This window comes from Sceloporus occidentalis, unplaced genomic scaffold (assembly GCF_023333645.1).
Source record: "Sceloporus occidentalis isolate IW3139 unplaced genomic scaffold, rSceOcc1.0.p SCAF_4, whole genome shotgun sequence".
In the NCBI taxonomy this organism is placed as follows: Eukaryota; Metazoa; Chordata; class Lepidosauria; order Squamata; family Phrynosomatidae; genus Sceloporus; species Sceloporus occidentalis.
Window position 1 is genome coordinate 66,912,164 of NW_028316984.1, and position 26,878 is coordinate 66,939,041.

Below are 26,878 nucleotides of genomic sequence, written 5' to 3' on the forward strand. Positions count from 1 at the left end.
TCCCTCCTGGCTTCTTTCCAGACTTCATTTATAGTTTTGATCTGACAGCCTTACACGATTCCCTCGACCAAAGGGGTCTTGGAACCTGGGACTGATTTCCTAAGCATCCTTTTGAATTTCTCCTGTCTGGGTGAATGTTAAGGTGGTTAAAAACAATGTGGTCCCCCCCCCCCCCCAGCCTTCAGCGCAATGTTTTCGTTCCTGGCTGGCGTCTGTCAAGGCAATCAAGTTCCAAGGCATAAAAACAACACACTGTATGCATCTAAAACACTTGGCACAGACACGCAGGTGTATTTCCCCTTCTTCTTCTCCTCCTTCCTCTTCTTTTTTCATTCTCCTTCTTCTTCTTCTCTCCTCTTCTCCTTCTTCCTCCCTCCTCTTATTTTTTCTTTCTTCCTTCTCCCCTCCTTTATCCTCTTCTCCTTTTTTCTCTCCTCCTTCTTCCCCCTTTCCTTCTTCTTCTCTTATTTTTCTTCCTCCTCTCCTCTTTTCTTTTTTCGTCTCCCCTCTTCCTCTTCTCCTTCTCCCTCCGCTCCTTCTCCTCTTCTTTTTTCTTTCTTCCTCCTCCCCTCCGCCTTCTTCCTCTTCCCTTTCTTTCTCTCCTTCTCTTCTTTTTTCTTTCTTCCTCCTCCTTCCTCTTCTTCACCTCCTTCCTCTCCTTCTCCTTCTCTTAGTTTTTCTTTCCCCGTCCTTCAGGAAGGGGACCCTTGGCTTCCCGGGGTCTTCTTCTCCTCCAAAAGGCGGGAAAGCAGCATCAGCCTCATCATCCCTCCGGCCCGGCTTGGCCCTCCAGGGCCGGGGGGGAGAGAGTTAACCAGGCGGGGCGGGGACTGGGACTGGGCTCGCCGCTCAGAGAGAGGAGGCAGAGAAAAAGTTGCTGACTGAGTCTTGGGAGGGCGCGAGGAGGGACAGAGAGAAAGAAAGAAAGAGAGAGAGAGAGAGAGAAAGAGTGAAAAGGCAGGCGGTGTGCGTAAAGTAGGGACCAGAAGAGCCCTGGAGCGATGTCTGGGGAGTGAGGGAAGCAGGGCCTTGGAGGAGGAGGAGGAGGAGGAGGAGGAGGAGGCCCCCCCCCAAAGACTGGAGCGCAACCCTGAGGCGCCCCAGCTGAGCAAAGGAGGAGGCGAGCCCCACCATCTCTGCTCCACTTCCTCTCTCTCTCTCTCTCTCTCTGAGGCGCCCCCCAAAGGCCCAGGGGTGAGTGTGGCGGGGTGCCCATTGCCCTGCCCCCCCTCGGCCGCCATGCCCCGGAGGAGGAGGAGGGGGCTCCTGCTGCTGCTGCTGCCGCCCTCCTGGGCCGCTGCCTACCTCTGCCTCTTCTCCTCCTTTCTGCACAGCGTCCCAGGTGAGTAGTGTTTCCCTTGCCCTCCAATGGAAAGCCAGGCAGAGACCATTGGCATCCACACTGCAGGAAGAACCCGGTTTGGCACTGCTTTTAACTTGTTGTCTGGCTCTTTGCTATGGAATTCTGGGAGTTGGAATTTGTTGTGGGCCCAGGAAACAAACTCCAACTCCCAGAATTCCATAGCAAAGAGCCAGACAACAAGTTAAAAGCAGTGCCAAACGGACTTGTTCCTCCAGTGTAGATGCAGCCAACAACAACGCTCACTTGCACAAACTTGGCCTTTTTTCTCTTCTTTTCATTTTTCCCCATTTGTGTGTTTATTCCTGTGATGAAATGCTGCCCTGCTTGAGAGTCTTGTACTGAGGGGAACTTCTTGTTGCTGTTGTGTGCCTTCAGGTCGTTTCCAACTTTAGGGCGAACCTGTCCTTTTTTCTTTTTTTGGCAAATTTCTTCAGAGAGGTTTGTTGCTATTGCCTTCCTCTAAGGCTGAGAGAGCGTGACTTGTCCAAGGTCACCCAGTGGGCTCCCATGGCAGAGCTGGGCTTCGATCCCAGGTCTCCAGAGCCATAGTCCAATACTCAAACCTCTACACCACCCTGGTTACATTTTTGTTTTGAAATATCTGTGTTTATTTCTCTGCTGTCCTTCCTTTAAAACCTCCCCCTTCCCCGAGACTCTTCTATTGAGGGACACTTGTTGTTATTGTTGTTGTTGTTGTTGTGTGCCTTTGAGTCGTTCGCAATTTATGTTGACACTAAGGCAAACTTGTTATGGGGTTTTCTTGGCAAATTTCTTCAAAGGGAGTTTGCAATATTATTATTATTATTATTATTATTTTATTTTATTTTCTCATATCTCACCTTTCTCATAGGGACTCGAAGCAGCTATTTTCTGAGGCCGAGAGAGTGTGACTTGCCCAAGGTCACCCAATAGGCAAGGAATCAAACCCTGGTCTCCAAAGTCCTAGTCCAACAAAACAAACCACACAAAACTACATCCAAACCTTCTGTCCAGGAAGAACATCAAAATGTCCTCCATTTTGAGCATGGCTGAGAAGCAGGAATTTATATTAACGTTTTCAGCTTTGAGTTAGTCATGTCCTCGATTTTTCTTGAAGGTCCTACAACTTGTCTTTAATTTATCCTTTTGTATTTCATGGCTCAGTGGGATTCAAACCCTGGTCTGCAGAGTCGTGGTTCAATGCTCAAATCGCTATGGCACACTAGCTCTCTTTGGAGGGACACTGTAGAAGTGCACAAAAAGTGAGGCATCTCAGCGGCTGGCAGGTGGGTAGATCAGTATAGAGCAGTGGTTCCCAACTTTTTCTGTTCCTCTCACCCCTAGGAAATGTTCAATTAATGTTCTCAAATTTGAAGATGACAAAATCTAAATTCTAATTTTTGAACCACGAATTGAACCACATACAAGAAAAAAGCTTTTAGCTCAGTGTATAAAATGGACATCTGCATTGAGCCATTCGATTCTAATTTATTCAGGAAAAAAAAACTTAAACAGTAAGATCAATCCCAATTGTGAACAGAAAACTCTATTACTGTGTATACTCATGTATAAGTCTGGAAATTTAGGTTAAAAAATTGACCCAAAAACCCTGGTTCGACTTATCCAAATCATACTTATCCATGTAAGTACTGTATTTTAACTCTCTCTCTCTCTCTCTCTCTCTCACACACACACACACACACATATAGATGTTGAAAGGCAAGAGTTTAATCTGCCCTGGAAGCACTGACCCCTAGTCTCTCATCCATCCAGCCTTTAGTATGAGCGCAAATAGTTACACCTGCTGGAATTTTGTAAGTTCTTTGGCATTGTTTTCCTTTGCTTCATCCACTTTCGATCCTTTGTTACATGCCTCTAGGTTTTCCCCTCGACTTATCCACGGGTCATATCAAAATCCATAGTTCTGGCCCCAGAACCTACCCTCAACTTATATACGAGGTCGACTTATAGTTGAGTATATACAGTCCTTTTTAGATTTTGCTTCTCATTCATGATTTTGTCAAAACATAAAACTTTTTTGCTGACTGTGGATTCAGGCAATTCGTAGATTTTTGTCTTGACTGATTCTAGATTCGCATAAATATCTTTGTCGCACTCCCTGAAATTCCATCTTGCATCCCCTGGGCATGTGTGTTCCCCAGGTTGGGAAACCCTAATATATAGGATATGATATTGGGTAGTAGAGCCCATGTGGCACAGTGGTTTGAGCATTGGCCTAAGATTCTGGAGACCCGGGTTAAATTCCCAGCTTAGCCATGAAACCCATTCACACTCTCTCAACCCCAGAGAACGGCTGTGGCAAACCTCTGAACAAAATCTTGCCACAAAACCCCCTCAGGGTGTTCCTAAGTTGGGGATGACTTGAAGGCACACAACAACAACAACAACAACAACAACAACAAATTGTCCTTGAAAGTAGCTTCCAAATTAGCTTGAGTACAGTCCCTACTGAGCCATTTTTGAGCCCAAGAACTCTTAAGAGTTAAGAAAAATTTGAAATATAAAAGGTACCATTAGTCACTGCATTGAATTAGTGTACGTGTTCAGCTCATTCTGTTACTTGCTTATTTAGAAATATTCAAGATTAAGGGAAACTGTAGTGTATCCCACCCCTTCCTTTTAAATTGCTGGCAGTGGGACATGGGTGACTGGCCAAACGGATTAAGTTTAGGCAGCTGTCTTGGGCAACTACTTGTTACAGTGAAGACTTCAGAAATGGAAGCCAAAGGTTGTTGGTCCTATAGCTTTGAGAATATAGATGCCAAGTCTTTTTTACAGGGAAGCCGGCTGTGTCTCAGAGTGTGGTCTTCAGAGTGTGATTTTCCTAGGTTGTCTCCTTTACAACAATTTTTTTTGGGGGGGGGCGGGTGGAGTTATAAATATTAGCCTGGCTTAATTCATATGCACGAAATTGGCTTACACTTGGTTTCCGTGCAATCTCTGCTTGGAAAGACCACTGACAAAGTATGTTTCAGTAAAACAGCCACTAAGGATGGGTTGTGTTTATCCTGCAGTATAAGAGAGGCCTCTGTGGTGGGTTTTCTCTCCATCTGAGCCAAGGGAAAAAAAATGCTGTGAGGTGTTTATAGTGCTAGAGCTGGCCGTCTTGTAAGAAGACCTTTTGTAAAAGAGAAGAGTGAGGCTCATCTACCAGATTACTGGGCTGAAGCTGTGTTTTTCAAAATGTGTATAGGGGAAGTGGCTTGCAAATTGCCAAAGAAGCTCAGAATTATATGTGAGTAGTCCAAGGGTGAGTCAGGCAGCACTCCGAAGCTGGCCTACAAAATGTATGTACCATCTGTGTTGCAAACCCATGTATGTTGTTCTGTAAAACATGTACACTGATTGAACCATGAAGAGAAGCAGGTAAGAAAATAACATCATCATCAACAGCAGTAACAACAACTGACCAGAGATGCAGCTGTCCTCATTTCTGAGCTCTTCTTCCCCTGCCTTCTGTTAACACTTGAGAAAATTAGAAAAAGTGAATTTTAGTGTTGCTGTACTTACTGAGATTTTAGTTTCTTGCTGCCCAAATAAATACACTTACAGAGAGCCAGCATGATGTAGTGGTTTGAGCTTTGGACTATGACTCAAGAGGCCAGGGTTCAAATCCTGGCTAGGTCTTGGAAGCCCACTGCATGACCTTGGGCAAGACACACCCTCTCAGTCTTAGAGAATGACAATGGCAAATCTCCTGTGAAGAAACCTGCCAAGAAAACCCCATGATTGGGTCGCCATATGTTGGAAATGACTTGAAGGTATATATCAACAAACAACAATGGCAGATGCACATACCTCTGATTTTTCAAGTATCAATACTAAATGGCTGGGTGGATATTGAGCAGCAGGCACCAGGTTCAGTGGTCCCATTCAGCCAGTTTTGCCATCTGAGCTAAGCCTTAGCAAGCTGAGATCCTACTTTTCTTGTCTTGAAAAATACTTTTGTGTTCTATAATTCAGTACTTTAACTGAGACTGCAACCTCACTACAGAAATAATCCAGTTTGACACAATTTTAGCTGCCATGGCTCAAGACTATGGAATTCTGGGAACTGTAGTTTTCTAGACTTCTCTGTCAGAGAGCTCTGGTGCCTCACGAAGCTATGATTCCCAGAATTTTAGTTTTGAGCCATGGCAGTTAAAGTGGTTTCAAACTGGATTATTTCTACAGTAATGAGGATGTACCTGAGTATTTCACATGTTTTTTTTTTAAACAAAACTGAATGTGCACCACTGTCCAAATTGCACCTAGAACAACTGCTATGTCTCTTTCTGCTACTTTACATTTCTGGGAGGGAAACACATTGCTTACCTTCTTGACACTTTTCTATGTAGGTTTTCAAAATACCGCCTCTCTCCATACAATCCGCCCCGCACACTCAGGTCTGCCGGGAAGCAATTGCTAAGGGTTCCAGAGGCTAGATATGTCACCACCACGCAGAGAGCCTTTTCTACCTCGGCCCCCAAGCTCTGGAACTCGCTTCCCGTCGAGCTCCGCTCGGCCGCCTCGCTGGAACAATTTAAAAAGGGGTTAAAAACACACCTATTCCAGCAGGCATACCCTGACCCCTGATGACCCCTGACGTACTCCCTTCCTCTCTCCTCTCAGCAGCATTGTTGAGCTAGCGTGAGACTGTTTACTGTATGATTTGTTTTTATGATGTTTTTAATGGTTTTTATTGTTATATGTGTTGTGTTGTGAAACCGCCTTGATCTCTGGGAAGGCGGTATATAAATAAAATTTTATTATTTATTATTATTATACAGTTAGTATAAAATGAAGCAAGCAGTGGCAATATGTTAAAAAAAGTTACCTGGCAGGTAAGCATGGTAAACAAAAGTCACAGTAAGGCTACAAAGCTCTGCATGCTTAGTCTGGAAACCAGTCACATTTAACTGATGCTCATTTGACTGATATTACTTGTGTCCCATCTAATGAGCTTTTAAAAATATATGTCCTAGTTTCCTCGCTTATCAAAATATCAAAGCAACATTTGTTTTATTATGTTTGGGAGGGAATTGTGTTTTGGAGAGGAATGGATGTTTATGGCAATTGATCCAATGTACACCTTGTGAGGCAGACTTTTTGTTGCAGTAGAAGTTAAATTGATTGCAGGGCAGTGTTTTAACTGGATTGTTTTCCAGTTTTCTGAGACCAGAAGCATCCCATTTTCCAGGAGAAATGTGTATGTGTGTGTGTGTGGGGGGGGGGGGGCAGTTCCAAGGTGAGGAAAGTCTTGTATGTGGAAAAGGTTCTTGCATTCCTCTCCTGACTAATTTTAAATTGCCCCACCTTCAGTGTCTTAGAGATAGACACAAAAGACATTTGGACGTATGGGTCATGCCATTGTAACTGATATTCTACCTTGTCATTTTGTTGATTTCATTTGAAAAGTAGTTATATTTAGAACTGCAGGTAATCCACTGGCTTGAAGTGTGATAGCATCTGTTGACAGGGTTTTTTTTTTAAAAAAGGGAATAAATCCACACTGCAGAAATAATCCAGTTTGACACCACTTTAACTGCCCTGACCCAGGGCTCGGGAATCCTGGGAATTGTAGTTTATTATGGCACTGGAGCTCTCTGAGAAAAAAAGCTAAATGGCTCACAAAACTACACTCATCCCTCCACATTTGCAGTTTTGACTTTTACAGATTTGATTATTCATGGATTTTATTAATATGTTCTCTCTAGGAATATCTGGATCCTCCAGTGCAACTATGTGGTCAACTTTAAGGACCTAGAGATTCCTAGAGAGAACACTCCATTAGGAATTTGTAGCTCCTCCAGGGCAATTCTATGGTCAGTGTCTGGGAGATGTTGACCACAGAGTTGCACTGGAGGACCTAGAGATTCATAGAGAAGTATTCTCTCAGGTAAAAACATAGTGTTTTTGTTATTTGCAGTTTTTCCACATTCACGGGGGACCTGTGCCCCTAACCCCAGTGAATGTACTAGGGATGAGTGTACAGTTCCCAGAATTCCCTAGCATTGAGCCAGGGCATTAAAGTGATGTCAAACTGGATTAATTCTGCAGTTTGGATTGGACTTTAGTCAGTGGAATAGGAGCTACTTGATAAAGGAAAGCTCAAAGTATATCCCATTCTCAGAAACTGTAGATGTTTGATTATTGCATGTTTGATACTTCTGGCATTAAAGGGTCCCCCTGCTTTGCTTGTATACCTCTTTGAGTAATCTGGTTGGCTTGTTTTTATAGATGGAATGCAGCTAGATGAAGTGAGACGAACTGTGGCTAAAAGTAGCCTATTGTATAAAAACTGGGTTTCCACCTCTGGAGTCAGTTAGGTACTATCACCCCTTTCTTTCTCAAAAGAGATTGAATAGCATTCTAACTGTGGAACTCTCTCCCAAGGGGGTGGGATTCAGCTGATTTCATTCCTTCTGTGGGATGGCAGCAAAGACTGAAAATAGCAAATAGCTGGCAGCAAGGATGGAGCTATTTCACTCTGCCTTTTATTATTAAAGTTGTGGGTGGCTGGTCTAGTTATTTCTAACTGTTTTTAATTGTTTGAGGTTCTAGAACTACTTTTAAAGAAGGTTTTTAGTTTGTTTCGTTATTGTTTTCAGTCATGTATTTGATTTTTTAAAATATGTTTTATTTATTTTATTTCAAGGATCTATATCCCATCTTTCCCCCATAATGGGATTCAAATGAATAAAAGTGTTTTTATTCATTGTACATAACCTTGGGAGCCCTGGTGGGTTGAGATGTGGGAAACAAATACTTCAAACAAACAAATAAATAAATAAATAGATGACCACTTTGGTGAACACTGGATTTTAATCATATTTAATGGTATCTTCCACTTAACATGGAAAGTAATGTATCTGAGGTTTAAGAAGAGACAACACCCAGCTTCTATATTCACAAAGTCTGCTATTGTGACATTCAAAATAGCAGCAAAAACCTTAACCTTCCTCAAATAAGGTCACTTTAAAATATAATTACTGTACTCTGATTTCTTTTACCACCACCTCATATCTCACACTTATCCTTGGAACTTCTGTGTGCCAAAAATGTTTTAAACATCCCATCACATATTTATGTTCTTTTAAAACCATGGTTTTCAAACAGAAAGTCTCCAGATGTTGTTGGACTTAAATTCCCAGAATCTCTCACCACTGGTCATGCTGGTTCTGGGAAGGAAAACTTTGGGAACTTCCTTCCTCCTAGTAGAGAACCACTGCAAAAGGGACCAGATCTTTGCTTGTGTCAAAATTGTTAGTCAAACAATTTCCTCTTGGAACTGCTTACTATTTACTCTATTAACCTGCTGTTAACCTAGACTGGGGCCAGTAGTTCTAACTTTATCAATGCTTTACACACCCTCTTCTGTTCTCACAGCTTACTCTTCATTATGTACTCCATCTAATTTCAATTTCCAAAGCTTTTGAAATGGTTGTAAAGAAGCCTTGATGCTATCCTTTTCATAGACAGAATTATTTTGCCGTGGATAGAATTGTTGCAGCAATAACCCATGTTTACAAGGTCTCAGCGTACCTATTCACCAAATGCCAGTTGGCTGCCCTTTTGATTGCCGCCCGCAATTGAATTCCATGGATGATTTTCTACAATGCACAGCTCATGGTTTGGGTTTCTACCATTTGGGTCCTTAAATGAAAGCAGGGAATCTCCAAGAGAGAGCACAATCATTCAGTATTTGCTGTGGTGCCCTTTAAATGTTCTCTCAGTCTCTCAGTTATTTCTGGGAATGGTCCATGTATATCTGGGGGATGTGCCTAAATAACCTCATTGATTGGCCTGATCACCTATATCTTTCGAAGTGAATTGTTCCAGACTCCATGAGTCTGCTGGCCTACATTTTAGAAGAGCTGCTCTTGTGCTCCGTGAATTGTATGTAGACAAATGGGGGGGGGGGGGGGAATCACTATTGTTACAATTATATTTAATCATATGAAGAGAATTGTGACCATGACAACAATGATAGAGTGGTATCAGAGTTGGTAATTCTTAGTGCACTCATTTTGTTGTTGTTGAGTGCCTTCAGATTGTTTCCGACTTATGCTGAGTTTAAGATTAACCTATCATGGCATTTTCTTGGCCAGATATATTGAGAGAAAGTTTGCCATTGCCTTCCCTTGAGCCTGAGAGTGTGTGACTTGCCCAAGGTCACCCAGTGGATTTCCATGGCCAAGAGGAGAGTTAAATCCTGGTCTCCAGAATTGTAGTCCAATGCTCAAACCACTACGTCACATCAGCTCTTGTAAGATATCCTACAAGGCTTCTGTTTCAAAATGGGCAAGGGGATGTATATTGAAACATACAAAATGGAAATAATTTTACAGTATTTGGAAGGAAATTGTGTAGCAAAATACTTTAAGTTTTAATGATACATAAACATGATAGCTATTGATGCCACTGTTCAGCGCTACCTGTACTCTTAAGCTTCATAGGGCAAGTCAGTTGTAAACTGACTTAGTTTGTGTAAAGCACACAGAGTAGATTACTAAAGTGTTCCTGTAGTTTGCTTAGCTTATGTGTGGAAGCTAATTTGAAAGAATCTCTTTGGCTAGTGTTGAATGGCACATCGTATGTCCAGAGGCATATACTGGAGCTTGTTAATTCCAGTTTTCACTTTCAAAAAAGAACAAACTATTCCTCAGGATTGTAGGCAAGTGTGGGCAATGTTCACTCAAGACAAGCCTAGAGATAGGCTTTAATGTAATGCTTGCAGCCTTGATCCTTTGTGTTTACTCTGAAAGAATCGACCCAAAGTTCAGTGGAACTTGGCTTCTAAATAAACCTAAATTGAGTTGTAACCTTAGCAGTTTTCATTGCTTTTTTCCAGGAGAATTATTGTGTACTCTAAAATCTCATTGTTTTATGATAGCCATGGCATTCCTAATTATAGAGCACAAGCCATTTGGGTGTTAATAGGTAGAAGACATATCTGACTTCCTTCTGGTGCTGAGGCTGAGTTACTGTATTGTGAGAGAAAAAGCATATCTACTGCAGGGAACAGCCATTGAAGCTATAGGGATGTTCTTGACTGAATTTCTACATGAAATTGATTTTAAAATAGCAGCACTTTAGAAAATGCATCTGTACAACCCTCTGTACCCTCTCCTTATTTTTTGCATTTTTATTTCAAGCTTTTTAAAAGCAAGAGTACAGTTGAGTGCTTTTAGTTCTGTATTCATTGATTTCCTTTTGTGTGCTTACAACTTAAATGGGCATGTTAACAAACTATTTAATGAGCAGCCAGTGGCAAAGGATTGCAAGACAGGCTGTCCTTAATGCTTGCTTCCTTTATATGGCCTGACAAAGAGGGTCCAAATCTTGTTGTAGTAGTGTGTGTTAATCTAGAACAGTATGTTTTTGCTTATTCAATAATAAATGAAAATATATATATACAGGATAGACAATTTGCTTATCACTCCTTGTTCCAACTATTGTTTAAACCGGATCATGATTCCAAATGAATCGGTTTAAACCACCATGGTTCCCACTTCATTTGAATCTCTGGACCACTCTTCATGTTGCTCATTTTAAATCTGGGGTTGTGATAAACAACTACTGGCAACTGGAATTCTAGCTGTTTGAATTATAGTTACAATGTGGGCAGAGCTGAAGCATAATTTTCTACCTTGCTATAAAATTAGTTTTATAGCATTAATTTTCTATCTTGAATGTGGGAGTAGAGCAGAAAACACACACAGAGACGTGTACACACACACACTGCTTCACAGCCCTATTTTTAAATCTGAATTATGATTTTATACCATTAAAGAGCTGAGCATGTTTAAAAAGTGGAGAACAAAACCCCAAAGTGACAAATTCTGCCCACAGTTTTGAATATTATATAGAAAGGGAATAAGGGAGTGGGTGAAATTAACAGAAGGAATTGCAGGGGTGAGAAGGAGTGGAAAGCAATGAATGCTTCTTATTCTTAACTTGAATCATAGCTTGGCAGGCAAGTTTAAAATGGCATTTTCTTACACTAAATTTCAAAATAAGAAGGGGAGGTGATAATAAATTGTGACAGTAAATTGAGGGAAGACAAGTTGTGGCCCTGGGGCAACATATGGCCAGCAAGGATGTTGTTGTGACCCCTGATTTATTTACCCAGACTCCCTATGGTACACATGCATAGTATACACGTACACACATAAAGTGAATTGCTTCTATTGCAAGGCTTTAGGAATGACAGTTCACCTTTTAAATAGGCTATAAGTTCCCTTGCACTGCTGAATATTTAACAACAACAACTACTACTACTTATCCCCCCCGCCCATCCCCCCGAATCAGAAGTAGATTTCTGGTTTCCTTCCTTCCTTCTTTCCTTATTATTCTGGGCAGTCAGTATGTATCTTAGGCCCAGTACAGACCAGCTCCGAAGGACGCCCTCATCACATGTGAGGGGCACCCCACCCACACGCCCCTCGCACGTGATGAGGGTGTCAAAATGGTGGCACCCCGTACACATGGGCACCACCGTTGTTACGCAAGTGTCGCGCAGTATCCCGCAGAACTTGTATAATGAGTGCGCCAGTGGCACACTGGCACGCTTGTTACGCCGCCACTGCAGCATAGAAAGAACCCCTCTCTCTCTCTCTCTCTCTCTCTCTCTCTCTCTCTCTCTGTCTTCTTCCTTCTAGCTTGAAAGATGTTGCCGTTACTATTAATTATTAATTATTAACTCTTTTTTTTAATAACCCGCTTTTTAAGGGTTCTTTTTCTGCTGGTGGGAAGCCTCACAGTTTGGTGGCTGAGGCTTCCCTTCGGCAGAAAACCAGGCGCTGGCGGTCTGTACCCTGCCATTGAGAATCTCAGGGGTAGAAAACTGGCCCTCAGACTGCTCAACTTGCTCATTCTTGCAGTAGATTGTAAGAGATGACTGAAGTGTTGTCAGCCTAGGGTGAGACATGTCTTGACTATACCCCATTTGGATTACTGTAAGGCTCTGCCTTACAGTATATGAGACTGCCTTTGGAAATGGTTCAGAAACTTCAGCAGATCCAAGATGCTGATGGGGTCTGGTTACAGAGAGCACTTAACTCCCTTGTTAAAACAGCTTCACTGGCTACTGGTTCATTTCTGGTCAGAATTCAAAGTGCTGGTTATGACATTTAAAGTCTTTCACGATATGGGACTAGACTGTCTGAAAGACCATATCTCCCTATATGAGCCTTTCTCTCTGTCCTATAACTGGCATGTTTGGGGAGGACACAGGAAAGAGCCTTCTCTGTGGCTGCTCACAGGCTGAGGAAGTCCCATGTGTGGGAGGTTTCATTGGCTCCCTCTCTGCTCTTTTATCATTGGCTGGCAAAAATGTTTTTATTTAGGTAGGCACTTGGTTCATGTGTCAGAAGTGTTTTTGAATGGAGTGTCCCATGCTTTTACCTTTTTTATTATGTTTTAAATGTGTGTTTCCAGCTGTGTTCACTTCATGGTTTTTACAGAATTGTTTAATTATTATTCTAAATAGTTGTACAATAATATTTTAAATATACTTTGTTTTAACTTGATGTAAACTTCCTTGGGTCCCATGCTGAGAGAAAAGTGGAATATATACAGTGCGTTCCGGACCCCCCCGCATATACCAAATTCCGCGTATGCTCAAGTCCCGTTGTCAGCCGTGGCGACGGAGGGGAGGCCTCTGGCGCTGGTCCTCCAGCGCCAGAGGCCTTCCCTCCGCGGCTACAGCCAGGGGAAAGGCCGGGCTCTGCTCCTGGAGTCCTCCAGGAGTGGCGCCCGGCCTTTCCCCCGTCAGCCGTGGCGGCGCCGCGACGAGGAGGAGGAGGAGGAGGCCGAGCGCCTGGGGCCTCTTCGGCCCCCACTCCGCCGGCGCCTGCACCTCGATGCAGGGGCCGAGTGGCGGACTGGAGACCAAGAGGCCTCCAGCCCACCCCCCGGCCCTTGCAGAGAGGTGCTGGCGGTGGCGGCGGCGGAGTGGGGGCCGAAGAGGCCTCTGGCGCTGGTGCTCTGCTGCCGCCGCCGCCGCCACCACAGAAGGGCCGGATGGCAGGCTGGAGGCTTCTTGGCCTCCAAAACCCCCACCCGGCCTTCCTGGCTCCGGCTGAGGCGGTGGTGGTGGCGGCGGCGGCGGCAGTGACGGGGCCCCCCGGCGACGAAAAGGTAAGTAAGGAGGGAGGGAGGGAGGGAGGGAGGGAGGGAAGGAAAGAGTTGGGGGGAGGAGAGGGGAGGGAGGGAAGTTGTCCCCGGATTTGCCATGCGCGTATGCTTAAATCCGCGCATGGCAAATCCGCGTATAAGGAGGACCTACTGTACTGTTCTAAACAAACTCACAAATAAATAATCAATTAAACATGGTGTTTGATTATTAAACACTCTGACTGCGACTGTGGCTCTGGAGACTAGGATTTCAATCACTGCTCAGCTGCAGAAACCCACTGGGCCTTAGAGGAAGGCAAAGGCAAATACTCTTTGAACAAATCTGTTTGAGAAACTCCTGTGATAGGTTTTCCAGGTTGGAAAAGATTTGAAGGCACACAACAACAAAAAAGGAATGGTGTTGAGATTTACACTGAGAACTTGTGTAATGAAAATAAGCATGGACTTTTAATGCTCTTCCAGCTTATTTCATAGTTGCCCAGCATCTACTGTTGCCCAGTGATCAGGATGTGAGAAGAGAGGTGTGGGAGTGACCCAGTTGTTGCAGGGGCATAAAAAGACACAGAGGAGCAGAGATGAAGGAAGCGTTATGAAACATCACTATCATTCAGGCTTGTGAGGTGGTTCGGAAACGAAGGAGGTTAGTATAACACCTGCAAAATGTGGACTGATGGGCCTCTGTTTTAGATTAGTTAGTCCTTTGGCTAGTGGTTGTGAACAGCCCTGTGAAGGCTCCCCATGAATTCAGTCTTCCTCTGTGGTGCTATCAAAGAAAATAGGGAGACCCTGCTCAGTGTTGCACTCAGAACTGAGCTTACTCTGTGAGGAGCATCACATTTTCTTTTTATCTCTCTAACTGATGGCAGGACAAGGTTGCATACTAGGCCTCAGTTTAGAAGACGGAAATCTCTGGAAAGCTAACCCTTCCACACCTGATGATGCTGAAGCTGCAGAACTTGTTCCCAGTTCCTTATTTACATAATCCTCTGAAACAGAGCTCAGTCAGTAAATGTTATATATTGCTAGTCTTCATTCCAAACTTAGATCTACCCATTATATATTTCCATGATTGGGAGTTCATTGCTTCAAGATAATCAGTACTTTTCTCCTATCAGTATCTCATTAATACCTGATGAATCCAGACAACAATTAGTGATAAAGAACTGTGTGTCCTGCAGTGAGCTTTGGGATACACCAAATTGCATATGTGTACATCTAGAAAAGTGAGATTTCTTTCAGTTGGCAAAGAGTTCCAGCTGGCCTGAAAGTTTTTAGCTCACTCAGGGCACAATGAGGTCTGGCATTGTATTCTGGTAATTGCCAAAGTACATGCACCTCACAGTGAACTTTAATCCCCCCCCATTACATATCAAAATATCCAGGATAGCATGAATACCGAAACTTTGTCCTAGACTGCACTCATTGGCGCGTTCCAGACGTGCAAAAAGTACGTACTATGTACGTACTAGGGTTAGGAAAGGGCATCCTTTCTGGATGCCCTAACCCTAGTACATACCTAGTACGTACAAAATGGCGGCGCCAAACGGAGTGGCGCGGAAGTAACGTCCTGGTGCCACGTGAGGGCGCCTGGGGCACCCTTTCTGCAGTGCTGGAAGGAGCTCCGAAACAGAGCTCCTTCCAGGTTTGTGGCACTGGGCGCAGCCTTTACACAGCTGCGCCAGCATCACAAAAGAGAAAGGGGCCGAGTGGACCCTTTCTCTTTGTCCCCGCCGCTGTCGGGTGTCCTTGGATGTAGCAGTTTTCAAAGAATGTTTTAAAAAAAAAAGCACGGGGGGGGGGAGAATCTTGTTGCAACTTTAAGAAAAATATTTATTTTTGTATAAACATTCATGAATTCAAATGAAAGATGGTCTTACATAGTATGAGACTTCATGTGGATATGAAAAGTTTTCTACTTGTGAAGCTGGGTCAGGGTGAAAATAGTAGCATATGTACTAAGTGGATTACAACCCCACGAGGAAGTTGCTGTGAAGGAAAGCTTGAAATACTCTGCTACAAAATTGGGAGTCTGAGGCCTGTTACAGACTGCCAAAATAAAGCTGCTTCGGGTCTCTTTGGAGGTATGCTATTTAAATGATGCATGGGTCCTAAGAGTCCGGAGGTCGCGCCAAAGCCACACTCCATTCCTAAGCACTGGAGTGCAGCTTGGTGCAGCTTCCGGATTCTTAGGATGCATGCATCATTTAAATAGCATACCTCCAAAGAGACCCGAAGCAGCTTTATTTTGGCAGTCTGTCTACCAAACACACAGCTCAGTCTTTTCTCTTTACAGCTGTGGGTGCTCACAGTGAGAAACTATGGGGGAAACTGGCCATCACTTTTGTTGACCTTTAAGGGTTCATAAGAGAGACTGTATCTGGGTAGACTGTCATTGAATTGACACTTCAGCATGGAAAAATACCACAGTGGGTTTAGAATCCAGCCTTAGGTCATTTTCTCTTTAGACCTCACAGCATTAATTGTAACGTTATCAGCTGGGCTCATTTAATGAGATATTGATTGTATTAATAGCTGTGCAGTGAAGAATAGAAATGTTAATACTATTGATTGCTCGTCTATAAATGTAGTTGTTTTATAACTGTGTGCAGTACACGTAGTTCAAAGCAATAATATTTTCTCTTCCCTCTTTTCAGATGTGCAGTTTTAGATTGTAAGCAAGATTGAGTATTTCACCTTGCTTCGTATCTTGCTTAGATGCTCTATGAACAGTATTTAAGAATTTGAGCACAGTATGACAGTTATTTAAATATTTGATCTTTAAAAAGTTGCTTTTTTGGCCTAAAGCTCCCAGATTCCCCCATCTCCTCATGCCTTTCAGAGTTGTAGTCTAAACAAATCATGCTTTCAACAGCTGCTGGACAAGATAGACTTGCAGCTCAATTCACTACTCAGTAATCAAAATAATATGACGGCAACATGGTCTGTAGTCAAAATTAAAGTGGTTTTCAGTCACTTTAGGCTAATTTGTAGAGATATATAATCTTGAATGTTATCTATATTTGCAGAAGCTGCATCTACACTGCAGTATTAATACGGTTTGACACTGCTTTAACTGTCATGGCTTAAATGCTACAGAATTCTGGGATTTATAGTTTTATGAGATATCTAGACTTCTCTGTTAGAGACCTCTGGTGTTTCAACAAACTACAGATCCCTGGATTCAATAGGATGGAGCCATGACAGTTAAAGCAATGCCAAATTGCATTAATTTTGCAATGAGGTAGCAGCATTAGTTAGCTGTATGCTAATTTTGCTATTTAGAAATGAGATGAATCAAATAAGATATGTAATAAACATGTACAAGGTGGTGAACAACATGGAGAAAATAATCAAAATTTCAAATAATCAAAATTTCAGAAGCACAGGTCTGTTAGAATAAACTGCAAGTTTAAAAATAAGTGGCTCTTCAAATCGTTCTGAGTTTATTTGAGCATGCTGTCATGGGATGAAAACCTATTTCCTCTGTCTCTGCAGGACAGGGTACAGTGAGGACATCAGCATAATCCTACATTTCCCCACGATTTCAAGTCTGAAATGGGAATGCCACAATTGGGACAAGTGTATTGCAGCAAATCAGGCTATTCATGGCTTGCCAAGGGCTGTCACAGAGGGTTTGGTAGAGCAGTGGTATACTCAGCATAGAAACAGGATGGTATTGTCTTAGAGGAACTGCACACAGAGGAAATGGTATCATAAAATAGTAGCATTCCAGTCTTTAAAAGTTGTTATTGTTATTGTTATCATGGAGCATCTGAAGATGCTTGCATCAGTATTACCTTAGTGTTTGTAAAAGAAATAATTTCCAACATCTCAACTGTCTATGGTGTTGATTGATTAACAAGAGATAAGAGAATAACTTTGTATCTTATATGAAAGTAACAAAAACACACTGACCTTGTATAGCACAATTAAAATCTGCTTTGGGCATTGCCTGAGATAAACAAACTGTTCTGCTTAATATGGATATCCTGTGGGAATTATTTTTGTAATGCTTTAAAAGAATAAATAGAACAGAAGATGAAAGGAGACAAATAAGCATCAAATCATTTAGAAGATGGCATGAACAACGAGTGTTTTCTGTAGTCAACAAATCAGTTTCTGATTAGTTTGTTGTTTGTTGTTGTGTGCCTTCAAGTTGTTTCCAATTTATGATGACCCTAAGGCAAACTTATTACAGATAGGGTTTCCTTGGCAAGATTTGTTCAGAGGAAGGTTGCCTTTGCTTTCCTCTGAGACGGAGTGTGACTTGCCCAAGGTCAGCCAGTGGGTTTCCATGGTTGAGTGGAGATGTGAACCCAGGTCTCCAGAGTTGTAATCCAACACTCAAACCACTGCATCATGGTGGCTGTACACTCAGTTCAGTTTACTGCTTTTTAATTCATAGAATCATACAATTGGAAAAGACCACAAGTGCCATCCAGTCCAACACCTTGCCATGCAGGAATACACAATCATAGCACCTCGAAAGATTGTCATCTAGCCTCTATTTAAAAACCTCAAAAGAAGGAAACTCCATCACACTCAAGCAGCAAATTCTGCTGTCGAACAGTTCTTACTATCAGAAAATTTTCCCTAATGTTTAAGTGGAATTTCTAATCTTGTTTGCTCTGCGTCCTAGTCTCTGGAGCAGCAGAAAACAAGCTTGCTTCCTCCTCAGTATGGCATCCCTTCAAATATTTAAACATTGCTTTAACGTCACCGCTTAACCTTTCTTCTCCAGGCTGAATGTACCTAGCTCCCTAAACCACTCCTCATAGGGCATGGTTTCCAGTTCAATAAAGATGTATTCAGATTCTAAACAATTAATTTTAGAATAGGTTATGTTTATTTGTTCCTTCAGTGCAATAAAATAAAGTAAATAAAAATAAGTAAATGTTATATTGATTGGCAAAATGAATGGTCTGTTTTTAGATTCTAGTATTCTAGAGTCTGTGTGGTGTAATAGTTTAAGCACTGGACTACAACTCTGGAGATCAGGGTTCGATTCCCCACTCAGCCATAGAAATCAATTGGTTGCTTTTGAGTGAAAGTCACGTACTCTCAGCCAAGGAAAACCCCATGTTTTAGGGTCGGCAGAAGTTGGAAATGACTTGAAGGTACACAGCAAGAATGAATTCTAGAAGGTAGTGTGCATATGTTTTACAACAATAGTTGAATGATTTCCAAAGTTCTTCCAGAAAAAGGCAATCTTGGACAGAAGTAGATTATTTAAATTATATTGGCTGTGCTTACACACTTTAAAGATGCTAACTTATTAATTGTTCTATCATGCCACAAGGAGAATAGGTAAAATTCCAGACATCTGGTTGCCATGTGCCTAGACATTCTGTGCTAATGTATAGGAATTTGAAATATTTAGTTCCATGTATCCTGTTTTGAGGCAGGGCATGAGATTACGCCTGATAGCTTAAAATTTACTCTTGGTTCATAATATTTTTCCTTCCTCAAATTTTGCCATTTCTTCAGTGTAAGACACTTCTGGATCAATTTCAGTCAGGCTGTTGAGAGAAATATAGCACTGAAACTGCTTGGTCACCTTGGTCACACTGGAGGCTGGAAGTGTGCACTCTGACCCTGTTCTTTTAGATGTTTTGGTAAATTTCAAGACCACCTGTCTGGGTTTGGCATTCTTTTGCAATAGTTCCAATATTTCCTTGTCAGGTCAGGTCCTGGGGGATTACTTTTTGACAATGGTTTAGTCATATACAATGTGCCACTCGGTTCTGCCATATCCTCATGTTTGGTATCCATAGGGAGCTACTGAAAAGGTCATGTGAAACATTGGAGTGATGTATCCTCAGTGTCCTGCTTATACCAAATTGCTCCTTGTCACCTAACAAGGGAACCAGCAGATAGCAATAGCAGTAGCAAGTATATTTCTGTACCACTTATCAGTGAACTAAGAAGTCCCTAAGTAAGCTAATTGCCACCAACAAGCTGGTTACTCATTTTACTGACCTACAAAAGGATGGAAGGCTGAATCAACCTTGGAGTCCAGGGGTTGAACTCACAATCTTGTGGCTGCAGTACTGGCATTTAACCATTGTGCCACTGGGGCCCCTTGGACACTGTATTTTTTTGCTAACAAGTTAGCTAAATGTGGACAAGCTGAAATTAAACTTGACCGGACAAAAATTCTGGATGATTAGAATTTGTCGTGACCTGGAAGGGTTTGTGCTCTGCCTGAACTATTTGTAGTCTGGGAGTGCTCCACTGGCCACAAACTCTCAGGAAACAGCAGAGTGCACCAGTCTATTTGGTTTGGCAATAATCAGCCATGCTTTTGGTTATATCACATCTTGACTACTGCAGTGCACTCTACATGGCATCAACCCTGAAGAATGTAACATTTGGCACTGACTGGTGCACATAATCTGCTGCCTGGTGCATGGTACTGAGATTATATTTCTTCAGTACTGAAGGATCTGCACTGGTTGCTTGTTTTCTGGGCTCAACTCAAGTTGTGGGATTTAACTTTTAAAGACTCAAATGACTGGGGAGCTGGCTGTCTCAGCAGTTGCCTGTTTCATTATGAACTTGTCTGGATGTTAATATCTTTAGAAGAGGTCTGCAAGAGAATACCACTGTCCTGTAGATGCTCTCTTCACAGGCAAATGGGAGAGGGTTTTCTCTTGTGCTGCTCTCAACTTGTGGAGTGCATTCCCCTCAGGGGTGTGTGTGTGATAATTTCCTATGGTTTCTTAGAGTTGCCAGGGTGAAAATTAGGTAGGGCCCCTGTATTTTTAATGGTTGTTTAGAAAAGGGAGTTTCAGAAGATACTGCTTGTTACTGGGTTGCATGACAAGCAACACTTGTTGAAATTCTTTTAGCACAACCATTTTGCTGACCAACTTGAAATAATGAGACCAGACACATAACATGGGTTGTAAAATGGGACACTTTATTTAAATTAAGCTATTTAACTGTTTTCTTGAAATCTGCAGAAATGAAGGGAGCAACCTGGTGTGGGAGCAGCTGTGGCAGGTGGTCTCGTCTAGTCCTCAGACTGCCTCCTTAGCTTCTCCTGGGTGAAACACCTGGGCCCTGTATAAACACCTCTAATTGGGTTGCTCCAGAGCCAGCTCACATCTGGCACATCAACCTGAGATTTGCTCACTCAACTCACAAGACTTGAGTGAGGGTTATATACCAGGTCAACCCTAAGGAAGGTCTCTTTTCCTATCTCTTTAGTCACACAATCTAAAAAGAAAGTTTCAGAGGCCTAACCGTTACCTAGGGTTGCCATAAGTCAGGACCTCCAAACCGGGACAAATGTAGGACAAATGTAGTACAAAATGATCAAATGTAGGACACATTTTTTTTAAATGGAGGGCACGCAAACAATTGATTATTTTTGAATTTTTTTTCATTTAAATGCATGTTTCTTAGGTATGATCAAAATGGAGGGCATTTGGCATTATTCCTAGACAGATGGCAGAAATGTGCTTCCCTTTCTGGCCAAAAACCAGAAGAGGAGGAAGAGTGGAAGAAGCAGAGGAGGAGGAAGAGGAGGAAGAAGAGGAGGAGGAAGAGGGGAAAAGGAGGACGAGGAAGAAGAGGAAGTAGAGAGGAAGAAAAAGGGGAGGAACAGGGGAAGGATGAGGTGGAGAAGAAGAGGAGGAGGGAGAAGATGAAGAAAAAGGGGAGGAGGAGGAGGAGAGGAGAAGAAGAGGAGGAGGAAGAAGAGGAGGAGGAGAGTAAGAAGAAGAAGATGAAGAAGAAGGGGGGAGGAGGAGGAGAGGAGGAAGAAGAAGAGGAGGAGGAAGAAGATGAAGAAGGGGGGAGGAGGAGAGGAGAGGAGGAAAAAGAAGAGGAGGAGGAGAGTAAGAAGAAGAGGAGGAGGAAGAAGAGGAAGAAGAAGAGGAAGAAGAGGAGGAGGAGAGGAGGGCGGAGGAGGCGGCAAGGCAAGGGAAAAGGGCTTCTCCGAGGCGAGACCCTTTTCCTCCGTCAGGCCGCCTCCCTGGCCGGCGGAGGAGGCGGCAAGGCAGGGGAAAGGGGCCTCGCTGAGGCGAGACCCTTTTCCCCTGTCAGGCCGCCTCCCTGGCCGGCGGAGGAGGTGGCAAGCAGGGGAAAAGGGCCTCGCTGAGGCGAGACCCTTTTCCCCTGTCAGGCCGCCTCCGTAGCCAGCGGAGGAGGTGGCAAGGCAGGGGAAAAGGGCTTCTCCGAGGCGAGACCCTTTTCCTCCGTCAGGCTGTCTCCCTGGCCGGCGGAGGAGGTGCCAAGGCAGGGGAAAAGGGCCTCGCTGAGGCAAAGCCCTTTTCCCCTGTCAGGCCGCCTCCGTCGCCAGCGGAGGAGGTGGCAAGGCAAGGAAAAAGGGCCTCGCTGAGGTGAGACCCTTTTCCCCTGTCAGGCCGCCTCCCTGGCCGGCGGAGGAGGCGGCAAGCAGGGGAAAAGGGCCTCGCTGAGGCGAAGCCCTTTTCCCCTGTCAGGCCGCCTCCCTGGCCGGCGGAGGAGGCGGCAAGCAGGGGAAAAGGGCCTCGCTGAGGCGAAGCCCTTTTCCCCTGTCAGGCCGCCTCCGTCACCAGCGGAGGAGGTGGCAAGGCAAGGGAAAAGGGCCTCGCTGACGCGAGACCCTTTTCCCCTGTCAGGCCGCCTCCCTGGCCGGCGGAGGAGGCGGCAAGCAGGGGAAAAGGGCCTCGCTGAGGCGAAGCCCTTTTCCCCTGTCAGGCCGCCTCCGTCACCAGCGGAGGAGGTGGCAAGGCAAGGGAAAAGGGCCTTGCTGACGCGAGACCCTTTTCCCCTGTCAGGCCGCCTCCCTGGCCGGCGGAGGAGGCGGCAAGCAGGGGAAAAGGGCCTCGCTGAGGCGAAGCCCTTTTCCCCTGCCTGGCCGCCTCCCTGGCCGGCAGAGGAGGAGGCAAGGCAGGGGAAAAGGGCTTCTCCGAGGCGAGACCCTTTTCCTCCATCAGGCTGTCTCCCTGGCCGGCGGAGGAGGTGCCAAGGCAGGGGAAAAGGGCCTCGCTGAGGCGAAGCCCTTTTCCCCTGTCAGGCCGCCTCCGTCCCCAGCGGAGGAGGCCAAGCAGGGAACAAGCCTCGCTGAGGCAAGGCTCCTTTCCCTGCCTGGCGTCCATCGCGGGGGGGGGAATCCCGGGGGCGGGGCCAAACCGGGGCGGGACCGTGCGGACCCGCCCCAAACCGGGAAAGTCCCGCCCCCCGGCGGGATATGGCAACCCTACCTTTACCCCAAGAGGGTGCCATAGGTGTTCACCTGACAGATAATCCCCCCCAACAACAAGTGACTGCCTATTTACAGTATGTCCACACCCAAGTTAATTGTCTATGTCCCCAAACAACAGTGTGGGGTAGGCGAAAAACCCTTTGAAAGGGCCCTAGAAGCAACCAACATAGGCATACTTCAGTAGAGATGGGTGAGTGGGACAACAAAATCGCAAGAGGAGAAATGAAGGTGGTACCAGCTTAAAGAGCCTTGGCTCTGCCCCCAGCCTTTTTCTGATGTGGCACAAGAGATCAGCAGAAGCACATCCCCAGCCAGGACACAGCCCAGGGGATGTGAAAAAGGTACAGGAACCCATTTCATTTTTCACTCTGGCAATCCTGTTCTCATTTTTTAGGAATGATATGAAGATACATCTATTGAAAGGATTTCAGTTAATGTTTAGATGTCTACTGACTCTTGTGATTGTTTTAGTGGTTTTATTGTCTATAATTTGTATTCTGTTTGTTTTTAATGGTGCTTTTAAACCATTTTGAGTGCTTTTTTTTTTAAAGTGGGAAGCTGTATAACAACATAAACAATGAAATAACTGGCCTATTTCTCCTGCCAGGCTTTCTGAATTCCCTAACATCAGCATAACTGGCAGTAATCCAACAGGTGACCTGTTTTCTCAGTTATGAGAAACCTGCTTTTTTATCACTTCTGTATAGGTAGAAGTATAACTGTTCAAGTTTTCACCTGTCATATTTGAAGGTACCTTGACAGAGAAATGGTAAAAGGCAGAAGAGTTTTTACAGAAGGAAAACAGAGTCATGAATCCATGAAACATTTTTCATGGCCAAGGACAAGGAAAGTGGGTAGGACTGTGGTGGCCTGATAGGCATATTATTCTGACATCTTTGTGCTGTAGAGATATTTAGTAGTCTAACTCAGAAGATTTCAACATGGTAGAATATTCCTGGAGTATGACTGCTTTAAGATGTTCACTGTGTGAGAAAATTTTTCAACTTGATTGCTTTTAGAGTAGAGTAAACATAGCTAGCTGAAATCCTTTCAATAGATGTATCTTCATATTATTCCTAAAAAATGAGAACAGGATTGCCAGAGTGAAAAATAAAATGGGTTCATGTACCTTTTTCACGTCCCCTGGGCTGTGTCCTGGCTGGGGATGTGGCCTGTGTTACATGAGCGCCTTTGCAAACCCCAATTCCTAGAGCTAAAAAGCACCTCCAAAAAGAATTTCTATTTTGTTGTTGTGTGCCTTCAAGTAACCCCCATCTTCTCTTTGTTGCTTTTTATAGGTCTCAATATTTGTACAAGTGGCAGTGCTACCTCCTGTGAAGAATGCTTGTTGGTTCATCCCAAGTGTGCTTGGTGCTTTAAAGAGGTAAGCGTTTGCTTTCTTTGTATCTATATTTTATAATACAGTGGTACCCCGGGATACGAATTACCCGGGGTACGAATTTTTCGGGATACGAATAAATCCCATAGGGATTTATTGTTTCGGGTTACGAAGGTTTTTTCGGGTTACGAAAAAACCCCGGCGCTGTTTTAAATGGAGCCGCGGCAGAGCCGCGGCTTTTTTTCCATTAGCGCCTATGGGAATTCGGCTTACGAAGGTTTTTCGGGTTACGAAATTAACCGCGGAACGAATTAATTTCGTAACCCGGGGGACCACTGTATACTGTACATTTATAGTCCTGGGTCTGTCTACTGCCAGTTTTTGTTCTTTGTTTTTTTGTTCAAGATGCACTTCTCACAAAATTATTTGGTGAGGTAGTCTGTTTCTGCATTAGTCAGAAAGAAACTGTTGGTGAGTGTAGCCCCGTACCTCTTCCAGAAATTTCTCTGTTCCCTTTGAACATTTTGTTTTGACTCTAATGTGGAAAAAAGCTTTGTCTTAAGTCAGAAGCTCATTCTGCTTTGCAAATTATTTTTTTAAATACCAGTAGCAGTTACAGTAATGGGTTATTTCAAGTAATCATGCTGAAATGTTGATTTTGCATGTTTATGGATTTATTTATTTAGTTAGTTTATATCCCATTGTTTGCTACGTGATCCAGTTTTAGATTTGCAAGAAAAGTTTCAAGGGAAAATAATGACATCAAAAGTATATATAGTACAGGAAAAGAGCAATGACATCAGAAATACATATTCTTTCTCTGGTTATGTGAGAAACAGTGCATCAGGTGCCTATGGCTTTATTTATATTTCCTACACATTGTAAGTAGTGGTTTATTGCTAGCATTTTTATAATTTGGAATGTTTACTATTAAAAAGAATTAAAGGGTAGAACCTTTCTGTGTGTGATATGAATGTAGTACAAAGGTTGAATTTGTATTCATGGTAATAAAGATTAGGCTGGCCAAGGGTGAACTCTACTGTGATAATCCATTAAAAAGTCCTCTGTTGTACAGCAGTGTGTTTGTATTTCTAGAACTTTTCAACTCAGCTGGACTGAAATGTACACACTTGGATGTGGGCCCCTACCCTGTGTAATCTGCGTTGGAATTCTCTTTACTGTTTCTTAAAGTCATATTTCCGTTATCGAATCGTCTGTTTCTATACAGATACATGGGCTTTAGGTTATAAAACACTGTACAAGTAATCTGACTTGGATATTGTCATACTGTTTTTGTTAACATTGTCTAATATGTTAATTTTCAAAGATGGTTTGGCAACACCATCCTTGACATTTTGGGATATTAGCACAGTACTCCACTCTCTCTATTCTTTTCTGGATGGCATTTGAAAATCTGTCACTATAGTCACATAGCCTGCATCGGCAAATGGAGAGGGACAAAATAAGGTGCGTACCCGCAGGTTCCCCGGATGCACACTGCCATTCAGTGGTGCTTGAATAGTGGTGATTTTTTGTGTTCACGTGGGGGATCCAGAAGGGATCCTCTGTGAAAACAGAGGGGTGACTGTATTTTTTTCATCTATGGTATTATACAATGCAATCCTATATATGCACGTGCATGTGTGTGTACACACACACACACACACACACACACACACTGTAGTTAAAATAAACTCCTTTGGTTCACTTTTGTTGCATATATGATTACAGTCTGTGCTAGGTTTCAGTACTTCAGAAAGCAGAGTAGTTGCAGTTTACTCAGTTTCCTCCCATACTTGGTGCTTCTCCTTATTTTGCTGCACCTCCTAAAATTCTCTGTTTCAATGGTACTCCAACTGCAGTATGATGGAAATTCTAGTTTCTGTAAGTACAGGAAAGCCATCCTTTGAAATTCACTGCTTAGCTCTTGGTATATCTCCAAAAGTATGATTCCATGAGTGTGGGACAGCCACTAAAGGCATAATTCTTTGTGCTCTTCTTGTCCAAACGCCGCACATAGATGACTGTTAAGAAGGGAGTTCTGGCAGAACTGGGCATTGTCATGTAGCATAATGGTGGGCCATCTCAATACTCTAGAGGTACCAGATCCCATCTTATCATGGAATTTAAGCAGGGTCAGTATATGTTAGTACTTGAATGGGAGACTACCAATGAATACCAAGTGCTGTAGGCTATACAGTGTGCTTTTCCCATCTGTGTGGATTCAGTTCCAGGGCCCCCCATGGATGAGGGAAAAAAATTAATAATAATACTGAAATTTATTTCTATCCCGCCTCATCAACAAGATTGAGGCAGCTTACATTAGTAAAAACCATATAATACAGTAAAATAAATCCCACTATACACTCCCTCCTTACAGCAAATCAACATAATAATTACAACATAACAATGGCTGTAATAAAATACAGTTAAATCATTTATGCTCAAGTCCCATTCTAGTCAATGGCAGTAATGTGGATCCATCCATGTTGGTGCAGCTGTGTGCATATGCCACTATTGACAATAATGGGGTGGAGTGATCGTCCGCAGATGGCTAGCCTGTTGATATGGCGAGCCCACTGTATTCCAAAGGAAAGAATTGGCAAAACCACCTCTGACTATTCCTTGCCTAAGACATCCGCTATGAAATTCATGGTGTTGCCATAAGATGACAGGCAACTTGAAGGCATGTACATTCAAACACATAGTGGTGAACCATGTGGATTGGAGTAGGGGGCTATCAGAAGAGAGCGATGAGGCATCTTCCTGCTTGGGCCATTGGCTGTCTGTGGGACTACTTAAAAAGTTTTCTTTTGGAAACATTAGGTCAGGTTTCTGCATAACCGCCCCGACTGACCTC

The 26,878-nt window shown here is 43.5% G+C and overlaps 1 protein-coding gene across 3 annotated transcripts in view; it reads left to right on the top strand.

Moving 5' to 3' along the window:
- The first annotated feature begins 928 nt into the window (after positions 1 to 928).
- The window catches only part of LOC149313953 (integrin beta-5-like), a 114,676-nt gene continuing 88,726 nt past the window's right edge, over positions 929 to 26,878 (top strand). For 2 of the 3 annotated variants that reach the window (XM_089520227.1, XM_089520228.1), the window contains exons 1-2: positions 929 to 1,342; positions 23,978 to 24,063. In XM_089520227.1, the coding sequence (XP_089376353.1) occupies positions 1,240 to 1,342; positions 23,978 to 24,063 (189 nt within the window). In that variant the 5' untranslated portion in view covers positions 929 to 1,239. Of the gene's footprint in view, positions 1,343 to 23,977; positions 24,064 to 26,878 lie in introns of those variants that run through there. The other variant, XM_089520229.1, reaches the window with a different exon arrangement.